Source organism: Tursiops truncatus, chromosome 5, assembly GCF_011762595.2.
Source record: "Tursiops truncatus isolate mTurTru1 chromosome 5, mTurTru1.mat.Y, whole genome shotgun sequence".
NCBI lineage: Eukaryota > Metazoa > Chordata > Mammalia > Artiodactyla > Delphinidae > Tursiops > Tursiops truncatus.
The window spans coordinates 105677068-105689607 of NC_047038.1; the positions used below are offsets into that span (position 1 = coordinate 105677068).

Sequence of the window (12540 nt, forward strand, 5' to 3'; positions counted from 1 at the left end):
TTATACTATGAATTTGAATGTTTGCAAAGAATGCAATTTCTGGCCTATTATAAATATTGGCATTTTTAATAAAACTCACTTTTTAAAATATATTCAAAGGAATCTGAATACTATATAATGATATCCATCATTATTCATTTTTAAAAATATATGGCTAGGCATTCCTGTATTGCTGGATATTCCCTCAAAGAATTTTAACCTAATATAGCTTTATGTTCAAAGCCTTTTTCAACAAAACTATGGGTATAAATTGAGATCTAGGGGTTTTTTAAATATCCTGTGACCACAGGGTCTAAGTGTCAAATTTTTTTCTTCTGAATTATCATAATTTTTATTAGCACACAACTGATCTAACAAATTTTACAAATTTTGATAGTTAATTAAACATAAGAGTTCAAATTTTATTGCAAATGCATCCTTTAATGAGATTTATGGAACTTTTTCCCCTCAATTGGTTTATACGACTATTACTGCTAGAATGAGACAGGGTTAATTAGCATCAATTTAATCTTATTTTCCTTGTCCCTTCTTTTTTTTTTTTGTAATGTAAACACTGAGAAAGCTTGTTCACATAAATAGATGTGAATGGAAGGAGATTTGTTACAGCACTGACCCTATACGCTCTACACTCCCTCAGCATTTTATCCACAAATCACTTTTTGATGGTCTAACAACTGACAATTAGATTGGATTCTCCTTCAATATTATAGAGAGTAAAGATTTGAAAACCACCAAAGTTACTAATGAATTCGTCATCCAGAATTAAATCACTTTCTCCTAACCAATACCAACACTTCAAATTGTCCCTTTGCCCAAGATGAAGCACAAAGCAGGATCGGGGCCCGGAGAGAGGTCTGCCTTTGTTTGGCAAAGTGGAGAAGCGAGACTGCGAAAGAAGAGGTGGAAAAGGAGAACTTGTGACCTCAGACAGATCAGTTCTAGGAGAATATGTGGATGCTGGGGATCTAGAAGCTGATTCTCTGAAGTTATCCCCACGCCCAGGTACCACTTAGGGTCTTCAGGCACCTCCAAGGGACCAGATACCCCAGTCTGACAACAACTAACCAAGAGTGCCCCGTGACCAAAGCATTCCCTTAAAAAATGTAACTTACATCTTTTGATTTGCTGGCCCCTGCTTAAACTCTTTGAACAACTCATCCCACACTTCAAGAAATTAAAACCGAACCTCCTCACTATGGCCTCGAAGGTCCTAGCTCATCTCACTATCCTATGAAACCACACTGGCCTTCTCCACGTCCCTGGATTGCCGGCAGTGTTTCCCACCACAGGCCCCTTGCACCTGCCATTCCCTCTGCTTGCCGCCTGGCTGCTCCCACACAGCCTCCAGACTTCAGCTCAAACGTCACCTCCAACCACCTAAGCATGCTATCCATCTCCTTATCCTCTACCACAGCAACTGGATTCTTGATAGTTCCTATTGCAAGCATAACTATTTTGTTTTGTTTACAGTAACGTCTCACTTCCCTACTACACGCAAACAGGTCTCGTTCAGTGTTTTACGTCCAGCACCCAGCACACTGCTGATGCTCAACAGATGTCCGTAAACAGATTGGTGTATGCACGCCATGGGAAAGTGAAGTTAGAGGGGGCGTGTTTTAACAGCTTTCTGTGCAACCTTATTTTAAAACAAAGCCATATTCATTATTAGAGAGTACAGATACCCCAAATGCCAAAGAGAAAGGTATATCACAGATAATGTTAAATACATAAACACAGACATATCCCAAGACTTCAGACAGCATCCAAAGTGGGCAGAGAAACTTAGCGTGGATTTGCTCCCATTTTTTTCCTTACCTCTGTTCTCGAGACTGTTCCTCCATTTCGTCTTCAGAATCACCCTATTGAGAGAGAACAGGCTTTAACAGTTGTTTCAAAGAAACACAAAATTTCCCAAAACACAAAAACAGTTCTTCAAATCCCACAGGGGTGGTGAGCTTGTCTATAACAGTGCCTGGTACACAGCAGGCACTCAATAAATACTTTTTGAAAACACAATGACACTAGAATGGCACCACTGAAAGCCAGAAACTCCCAAGTGATCCCTTAGATGTTCACTGTAAGTAAACATCCTACCTGTTTAAAATCGCCACCAAAACAGTCTCAAAATTGGTTTGACATCACTCCTCTCTCCAAGAGTCTTTTTTTGGTGTTTACGGTTAATCGCACAAGATAAAATTTAACGATGATTAAAATCCCCAAACATCAAGAATCCCCTAAATGAGCACCTGATAGATTTTGACTTAGAAGTGGCATAAATATCTCACTCAAATGCACTTCCAAAATCTTCTCTAAGACCTACCATGCCACACTGTGACCAGAAGCCAAATACCAGGTGGGTAAAAAGAGAAGGTGTTTGCAACAGAAGCAAAAGGGCCGATCCAATTAAACGCCGCCTCGGCGCTTGCCCGGCACCCGTGCTCTTGGCACGGCTCTATCCTCTCCCGAAGCTGCACCGCTGGCTGCGGAAGCACCCACCCTTCCCGTGCCTCCAGCGCCCCCAGCCCGAGGCTCTCCTGGTCGCCCTGACCCCCATCCTCCTGGGCCCAGACCCCGCTTCACTAACGCCCTCTGACTGTTAACCCATTCTTGGAGCCACAGGGCCCCAATCCCTACCTGCAGCCCCAGCTTCTCACACCATCACACATGGAGATAAACACCAACCTTCCCACAGGAGCCAAGGCTCGGGCAGGTTAGGTCAGACCCCACAGTACGTGCAGGACCACTTAACCCACAGCTGCGGCCCCACCGCCAAACACCTCCAGGCTATACGCACTGTCTCCCCAGAAACAACGACACCAGACTTCTCAACGCCAGGGGTCCCTGCCAAGGGAAGGGCCCCCTTGTGTCGAAGAGGCTGTCACACTCCCTGCCCCTGGGCAAACCTGAGGGTCGTCCTACACTGCTCTCCTGCTGTCACCTCCAAGCATGGAGATCTACCCACTCATCAGAAATACAGCTCAGACCTGTCCTTCTCCATCCCTCCTGCCGGCAAATCGGCCCAAGCCAACAGCACCCCAGGCCTGCACTACCACTGCTGATGGGCTTTTCACTCTGTTTAAGACGGCCGCCTTTCCAGGAGGTGGAGAAAAGGGAACCCTCATCCACTGCTGGCAGGAATGTAAACTGGTGCAGCCACGGTGGAAAACAGTATAGAGGTTTCTCAAAAAAACTAAAATAGAGCTACCATATGACCTAGCAATTCCACTCCTGGGTATATATCTGAAAAAAAAACAAGAACACTAAATCGAAAAGATACATGCACCCCAATGGTCACAGCAGCACTATTCCCAGTAGCCAAGATACGGACGCAGCCCAAGTACCCATCAACAGATGAGCTGATAAAGAAGATGTGATATACACACACACACCCCACACACCCCACACACACACAGACACACACACACACACACACACACACACACACACACACACACACACACACTGGACTACTACTCAGCCATAAAAAGAATGAAATTTTGCCATTTGCAGCAACATGGATAGACCTGGAGGGTATTATTCTTAATGAAATAAATCAGACAGAGAAAAACAAATACTATATTATATCACTTACATGGGGAATCTAAAAAAATACACCAAATTAGTGAATGAAACAAAAAAGAAACAGACTTACCGACATAGAGAACAAACTAGTAGTCACCAGGGGGAGAGGCGAGATACGGGTAGGGGACTAAGAGACACAAACTACTGTGTATAAAATAAATAAGCTACAAAGATATACTGCACAGTACAGGGAATATAGCCAATATTTTATAATAACTATAAATGGAGGTAACCTTTAAAAGTTGTGAATCACTATGTTGTACGCCCAAAATTTATCTAATATTGTACATCAATTACATCCCAATTAAAAAAAATTTTTTTTTAAAGATTGCTGCCTTCAACCCAGCCTGTGTGCCACTGTGAGACCAATCTTTTTCAACATCAGTCCTTACTTACGGACCCAGCAGTCAAGGTCACCGTGTTAATCTCTGCTCAAGAACCAACCTCCAAGCTCCTGAACCTGGAATTGAGCAACCGTCACTTGACCTTGAGACACCCATCCCAATCTCTACAGCCACACTTCAGCAGGGCTCTGGCTCCCATTCAAAGCATAAAACACACCTCCCCTGTGAGGCTCTGGGCTAATGCAGGTCTCTAAGCGGCCACTCCCTCCCCAAAGCCTTAACAGACCCTCCAATACACACTGCTCCTCTCTCCCTCCTCTCCGTTCCTACATTTCAGCACTTGGATCCAGCTTTATTTCCCCAACAACACCGAGCTCTCAAAGGGCGGGGACCAAACCCCATAATTTCTCCCCACTCCCTCTTGGCAGTCCCTCCGGACCTTGCTAGCTATTCTAATTCTCTCACAGCTTTCAGGGGCTGTCTCAAATACCAAATACAGGCCCCCTCAAAGAGACCTACCTTGACCTCTTGAAGTAAAACTCCCATCACCCAAATCTTCCTCCAATCTGCCACCATATAGCATTGATGCCCTTCTAACAAACTGCATAACTTATCACTTACTCTATTTCTTACTTATTATCTATATGCCTCCACTAAACTGCCAGCTCCACAAGGGCAGAGATTTTCTTTTTTTGGTTCCCATGACATCCCCAGTACTTAAAACAGTGCTCAGCCCACAGTACACGCTCCATAAACGTCTGCTGGGCTAAGCACAGTCTAGGTGTTTCGTAAATACTAGTGGGTATCGCCCCACACCTGTGACATGGCTATCATCAAAAAGACAAAAGATAACAAAGGTCGGTAAGGATGTGGAGAAAAGGCAGCCCTCACTGCACTGCTGGTGGGATTGTAATCTGGGGCAGCCCCTATAGCAAACAGTACAGAGGTTCCTCAAAAAATTAAAAATAGAACTACCATATGACCCAGCAATTCCACCTCTGGGTATTTATCCAAAGAAACCTGAAACACTAACTTGAAAAGATATATATACACCTATGTTCACTGCAGCATTATTTATAATAGCCAACACACAGAAGCAACCTAAGTGTCCACTGATAGATGAATGGATAAAGAAGATGTGATATGTATGTACACTGGAATATTACTCAGCTATAAAAAAGAATGAAATCTTGCCATCTGTGACAACATGAATAGACTCGGAGGGCATTATGCTAAGTGAAATAAGTCACACAGAGAAAGACAAATACCATATGACCTCACTTACTTGTGGAATCTTAAACAAAACAAAACAGAACAGAACACCAAGTCCACAGATACAGAGAACAGATTGGTAGTTCCCAGAGGCAGAGGTGGGGAGTGGGCAAAATGGATGAAGGGTGTCAGAATGTACCAACTTCCATTTATAAAATAAATAAGGCATGGGGGATGCAATATGCAGCATGGTGACTACAGTTAATAATACTGTACTGCATTATTTGAAATTTGCTATGAGAGTAGATCTTTTTTTTTTGAGAGTAAATCTTAAAACTTCTCATCACTAGAAAAAAAATTTTTGTAACTCTGTATGGTAATGGATCTTAACTAGACTTATTGTGGTGATTATTTTGCAAAGCTCCAAACACAGAATTATTATGCTGTACACCTGAAATTAATATAATACTTTATGTGAATAATAGCTCAATAAAAATTTTTCCAATAAAAATATGTTAAATACCAGTAGATATAACTTTTTACACGGGCCTCTCACTGTTGTGGCCTCTCCCGTTGTGGAGCATAGGCTCCGGACGCGCAGGCTCAGGGGCCATGGCTCACGGGCCCAGCCGCTCCGCGGCACGTGGGATCTTCCCGGAACGGGGCACGAACCCGTGTCCCCTACATCAGCAGGCGGACTCTCAACCACTGCGCCGCCAGGGAAGCCCAGATATAACTATTTTTAAAACTTCATTTGGACTTCTCTGGCGGCGCAGTGGTTAAGAATCCGCCTGCCGATGCAGGGGACACGGGTTCGAGCCCTGGTCTGGGAAGATCCCTCATGCCGCGGAGCAACTAAACTCATGTTCCACAACTACTGAAGCCCGCGCGCCTAGAGTCCGTGCTCTGCAACAAGAGAAGCCACCGCAGAGAAGCCCGTGCACTGCAGTGAACAGTAGCCCCCTCTCGCCACAACTAGAGAAAGCCCGCGCAGCAACAAAGACCCAGTGCAGCCAAAAATAAATAAATTAATTAAAAACAAAAATTTCATTAAGCAAACCTTCCTAATTCAAAACATAACATGAAATTACTTCTCTCAGACACAGTCACCTTATCACCACCATACTACTTTCCTGGTCAGACTGTGCTAAAACTCAGACAGTAGCAAAGTGGCCTAAAGCTTGGGCTCTGGAGCTAAACTCCTCCTGGATTCAAATCCCACCACTGCTGTGCGTGTTCTTATCGCCTTGGGCAAGTTACTTACCCTCTGTGTGCCTCAACTTCCTCATCTGAAATCAGCTCACAATACTTCATAGCTTTCAGGATCTTAATATGAATTAAGACTCGTAAAGGGCTAAACAATGCCAGTAGTATTCAACCCATGTTGGTTCTCATTTTTCTATGTTAATAGTGGAATTTGATTCAACCAAAAAGAAATTTCTATGACAAAAAGATTTCCAAATGCTAGTCAATGCTTCCCAGCCTGGGGCGAGAGACTATTACCTCACAGGGTACCTGAGATACTCATTGTGCCACTTCCTGGTTCACTTTCTACCCATTTCTGATATCTACACACTCAGGCTTAAGTGGGCAAAATAAACAAGACGCGGGATTTTTCAAGGCAGAAACATTCTTATTCATCACTGTACCGCAGGGGCCTATCTGGGTCAGGCCCGGGCCAGCTGTTTGCTCGATGGACTAACAAGGCCAGGATCGCACAGCCTCACCATCCCATCCCAGACCAACATGCTTCTGCATCAGGGAACGGCTCCTACTCGGCACCGATGTCCACGTCCCAAACCCAACCACGGCCCTTAGGAGTGAGGCTTCTCACCCCAGTAAAGTCTGCATGGACTAAATGAACAAACTGTAGATTGCTCTTCTTGCTCCTAGAACTGATTCAGAAATGTGATTATTAAACAGTAATAGGAACGACGCCTAAGGCATTCCACCTGCCATCTTCAGGAGTGGCTAACTTCATGAATAGGGGAACTGTTCAAGACACTGAGCACGGCCTCTCCTCCACCAGGAAGAACCCCTGAAGGCCTAATGCATGCACAACATCGTGGCCACAACGGGGCACCCAAGCGTAGATGCCCAAACCCTCTTAAGGGGAGCCCAGTTAGGGCAACAAGGCACACACAAGACAAAGGAAAAAATCCAGACACTCGAGAAACTCAAAGGGGAGGAGAAATGGAGACAGCGCCACGGCCAAGCTAGGGGTCAGGAAGGACTGATCTCGGACAAACAGCAGGGCAATCGCATTTGTGCTTTCATTCAACAGATCCATGTTGGGCCTGCACGGTCAAGGGGGCAGGCAAGTGTCCCAGAGGACTGAGCGGAGCTGCAGACAAGGTCACACTGCAAAAGGCCCCGAGGGCCACAGGGGGTCATGGAAGTTTCTGACCTTGAAGGCGGAGGAAGAAGGTGCACAAAGCAGTACCTTGCACACAGACAATCACTTCTTGCCAATAAAACATTTGACGAAAACATTTGTTTGGCTTCTATAACATCACCACTCTGGAGTCAGTGCGGTGAAGCATGAATGAAGTAGAGTCAGAGAAGAAAAATCCCGTAAATCTAAGAATAAAATTACATGTTTTTTTCTTCCTTCTCATTATCACCATGGATCAAGTTTTAATGTTCTTAGACCAAAACATTTTACAACATAAAAGAGTGTATAACAAAAAGGTATGAATAATGTAACTTATCTATGCAACTGCTGGGCATGTGCTAGTACTGAGTTATCTGCACTAGTTCAGCCCCTTCAAAGCAGAAAAGCTGTTCCACGCTCTCCAGGGACCAAATCTAGGGGTCAGATGAGATACTGTCAAAAAAACAGGTAACCTATATTAAGCGCTTACTAACTTCAAGGCACTCAATCCTCACAAAATCCTCTGAGATTGGCACCACTATTAACCCCATTTTGCAGATGAAGAAACCAAGGACAGAGAGGTGGAAAGCGATGGAGCCCTGAGTCAAATCCTGGAAGCCCAGCCAGAGGGATTTATAAGGCTGGCAGTTTATAACAATTCAATTATTATATCTGTTTTTACTAATGATGCATTATTCAAGTTCTTGGTCACTTAAGAGACCCATTAAAAAAAGAAAAAGAGGGCTTCCCTGGTGGCGCAGTGGTTGAGAGTCCGCCTGCCGATGCAGGGGACACGGTTCGTGCCCCGGTCCGGGAAGATCCCACATGCTGCAGAGCAGCTGGGCCCGTGAGCCATGGCCGCTGAGCCTGCGCGTCCAGAGCCTGTGCTCTGCAACGGGAGAGGCCACAAAAGTGAGAGGCCCGCGTACCGCAAAAAAAAAAAAAAGAAAAGAAAAGAAAAAGGCCCAATCTATAGAAAACATGCCCAAAATAGATAACTGTATAAATGTTAGTATTCAATTTTTTAATGCCACATCTTCGGACGCTCCTGTTTCACTGATCATTGACAAATCTTCGCTTCTGAAGCCATCTTTTAAGTCTTCCTGAAAGGAACCCAACTTACAAAGTAGGCAGAAAACCCGCAAATTTACATAACACCTATAAATATTCTCTTTTCAACAGACTCCCTGACACACATGAAGGAACTTTTTCTGAAAAAATTCAAAATACTTTGAAAAGAATTCCCTAAAAATAACTCTCTTCAGAACTCTCTGCAGTTTACACACACACACACACACACACACACACACACACACACACACGTGCAGTTTAGATAGATATGCAGCTTAGATAAATATAGACAGACAGACCTATATCTATCCTCACCCCCACCGAGGTACATGTACGGTAAAACAGTCTCTAAAAAATACACATATGGATGGAGTATTTAGAAAATGATTTTGAATATCAGTTTCACTTTCATTATAGCTTCGATTAAATGAGCTTAGTTATAAATGCTTCTATAGTGAGTATTCCAGAGAACAGCTTCTAAAATTCTAACATTTTTTACCAAAACAAACTGTATTATACATATAAACAAAACCAGAAATTAAGATTTACATCAGATCATTTTTGAGCCTATAAGTAAAATCATTCATCATATCAGGGGCTTTGACATTTCCATCTCTGAGCACAGAGACTGAGCCTTCGACTAATGCTGTAACAAATGAAAGTCTATCATTTCCTTTCCTTTCCTTTCAGTCTGGGTTGGCTTCCTACACTAACCAGGAAGAGGTAGAGGGTACGATTGAGTAAAAATGCAAAAATGTATAGATATACACCAGTGCTTCTCAACCGGGGCAGTTCTGCTCCCCAGGGACATCTGGCAAGGTCTGGAGACATTTTTAGCTGTCACAACTTGCGGGGAGGGAGGAGTGACTGCCACTGGCATCTAGCGGGTAAGAGGCAGAGATGCTCCCAGGACAGCCCCCCACAATAAAGAATTCTCCAGCCCAAAACGTCACTAACATCTCTGCTGAAAACTCTGATATACACAAATATGACTATACTGCATTTGTGAAAAGTCAATATGCCAAATGTTCAGCATGGTTCTCTCAGCAGGAGTTGAGTGATTTCTATTTCGTTCTTTTCATCTTTCTGCATTTTTGTAACACTACACATCTGCCCTTTACAATCAGGGGGAAAAAATCTATTTAGGAATAAACTTTTAAGAGAAGGACAGACTATCTACTCCCCATCCTGACGGGGCTTTTTCTCCAAGGACTGGTCTCTTTCAGCCTGCTGGCCTTCAGGGAAGGTCCAGTGCTTTTTTCCTCTAAAAAAAATCACCTCTCCACCTTGAAGCTGTTATTCATTAGCCCTGGTTAAAATGAATATTCCAAATATCTCAAAACCAGCCCTCTAAATGTTCCACATACGAGGAAGAACACTGAAATGTAAAACTGCACAGCCTCGCCGGTGAAGTTATAGCTACACATCCTGTTTTCTAAACAGCCACAAGAGACAACATAGAATTAAGTGCTGCCACCAACGTGAGAAGTAATGAACATCTTAAAAATTACTGGCACACAATCTGAGTAGTCCCTTACAATTCAAACCACTCCCCCACCCATCCAAAACATGCATTTGGGGTCACTACTGTCGCTGATGAAAAACAGTCAACAACATTATATTTAAATGTGTACATCTGCAGTCAATGAGAAATTCTCCTAAAAGTTAAATCTTAAACACAAAGGCTTTGCAATACTCTATTGAAGCGGTAAATCTGATGATGCCAGATTCCCAACAAATCATTAGTAATGATTTTTCCACATGCAATCATTACATCACACGGGGGGGGGGGGATACGAAACCTGAAATTCAAGTTCTTAACAAGAGGGTGTATTCTAACACAAATTAAAGGCACTTGGACAAAACCCAAGATTACAATCCTTTAAAGTCACATCTTCATCCCGAAGCTACTTAACGCTAACGGCAAGGACCACTCTCTAACATTTCTGAAATCAATATTCCATCCTCCCGTGGTCCTCAGGCACACAGGACGGCTCACGCAGAGATCAGGCACGGGTCCCTCGCCCACCCCGGACCACTGGCGGCCGAGGGGCCCGCCCTTCCCCTCTGCACCGCCGCCGCCGGCAGCGGCCCTGCTGAGGTGGCCTCGGCTCCCACCTCCTGAACTTGGGGCCGGCGTGACTCACGCCCTGTCACATGGCACGGGAGGAGGCCAGGCAGGCCACCGTGGCCAGGTGTTCAGGCTCGGCCCGACCGTTTATTTGCCTTGCAAAGTGGCCCGAGCGCCGGTGCCGCCGTGGGGGCCGGCGGCCTCCGGGCCTCTCCTCCCTTGCACCCGTGCAGCCGCCCTGTCACCTGCCCGTCCTCACCTGAGTGGGCAGCAGGAGTTCCCCTTCCTCTGCCTGCCACAGCTCCACCACGTTCGGCAAGGGCTCGATCGCTGCACCAACACCAAAAAACACACCGCGTTTTTAATGCACGGGAAAAAAACGCTTCCTGTTTCCCGATTGTCCCCCCGTGCACCCGCCTCACCAAAACAAGCCTCCCTTCCCTTCTAGAAGCGGAGGCCACCCGAGGAGCGAGCCGAAGATCGGAACACAATGGACGGGGTGCGAGCCGGTGGCCCCTCGGACGTGCGGGCTCGGGGGCTCTAGCGCTGGGGGGACGGAGAGGAGAGGCCACCCCGCGGGACCCTGCGCTCCGCATCCCGCAGCAGCTGGGACGGGCGTGTGCGGGACACGGCCCGGGCGGCCAGGGAACAAAGCTGCAGGAAGCCGGGCCGCGGCGGGGCCCCAGCGCGCGCCACACAAAGCGGGGGCTGCGCCCAGGGCGCCCGGGGCCCGCGCACAAAGGCTGCGAGGCGCGCGCGGCTAGCGGTCCGCGCCGCGGTCCCCGAGCCCCGCGACTTCCCAGCCTTCTGTTGGCGGGGAGCGGAGGGTGCCGGAGGGGACGCCGCGGTGAGCAAAGGGTACCAGCCCGGAATTGCAACCGCTTTCCTTCCTCCTTTCCCGTTCCTCCCCTCGCCCTCTTATAGCTTTCAGCAGTTCCCCCAAAAGAAAGGGGGGGCGGGGTGGAGAGGGAAGCCAGCGAGCGGCGCCAGGCTGACCTTGTCCCTGAGCCCCTCCCGGGCGACAGCAGGGCAGGAGAACCTGGAAGACGCCCAGCAGGAGGTTCACGGCCGCGGCGGTGAGGCAGTAGCAGCCCGGCTGCGGGCGTCGGAGCCCCGCCATGCTGCTGCTCGCGCTCCTCTGCGCTGCTCGCCGCGCTTGCCTCTCGCTAGCTGGCGCCCCGGCCTCCTCGCCCCGGGCCCGCCCCCGCGCCGCCTGCCCCGCCCCTCCCCGCGCCGCGTCGCCTCCGCCCCCGCCGCCGCCGCCGCCGCCGCCGCCGCCGCCGCCGCCGCCGCCGCAGCTGCTGCTGCAGGCCAGCCTCGGGCGCGACGCTTGCTCCGCGCGTGTGCGCCACAGATAGGGAGGGACGGAGCGCGGCGGGGCGCGGGGAACGTGGACAATGCGAAGGCCGCAGCCGCCGCCCCGCCCGGCTCGGAGCACATGGCTGCGGGCCCGCCCCGCGGCGCCCTGCGGCTACCCCCCTACGAGGCTGCGGGGCCCGGGCACGTTCCGCGGGCGTGACAGGGGCGCCGAGAGCTGGCGGGAGGGGCTCCCGGGCCACTATCGCCAAGAACTTTGGGGTGGTTTCCGCTTTGTTTGGGCCCGCTGGCCACGATCGGGTGGCCCACAGGGGCAGGGGCGGCGGTGGGAGGTGGAAATGAGGAGTCGCCCAGCAAGAGGCCCCAGACAGGGTATTAGTGGAAATAATGCAGTGGTTGTCAGGAAAGGCGAGTGCTGCCACATGGCTACTGCCAGTTCTGCAGCGAGGATATCCGGTGGCTGCAAAGTCTGTAATTTAGAATTAAAAAGAGCTCTCCCAAGACGCGAGAGGCTGACCTCAGCGCCGCGTGGCGGTGGTGGGCCCGGCACCCTCTGTGGAGACGGTCCA

At 47.9% G+C, this 12540-nt stretch overlaps 1 protein-coding gene across 7 annotated transcripts in view; it reads right to left on the minus strand.

Moving 5' to 3' along the window:
• Nucleotides 1-11837, minus strand: part of TMEM131L (transmembrane 131 like) — a 171282-nt gene extending 159445 nt beyond the window's left edge. For 2 of the 7 annotated variants that reach the window (XM_073805479.1, XM_019926633.3), the window contains exons 1-3: nt 11651-11836; nt 10914-10984; nt 1816-1859 (exon numbers count right to left, since the gene is read on the minus strand). In XM_073805479.1, the coding sequence (XP_073661580.1) occupies nt 1816-1859; nt 10914-10984; nt 11651-11774 (239 nt within the window). In that variant the 5' untranslated portion in view covers nt 11775-11836. Of the gene's footprint in view, nt 1-1815; nt 1860-10913; nt 10985-11650 lie in introns of all 7 variants that reach the window. The other 5 variants (XM_073805480.1, XM_073805478.1, XM_073805481.1 and 2 more) reach the window with 3 other exon arrangements.
• Between the last annotated feature and the right edge of the window lie 703 nt (nt 11838-12540).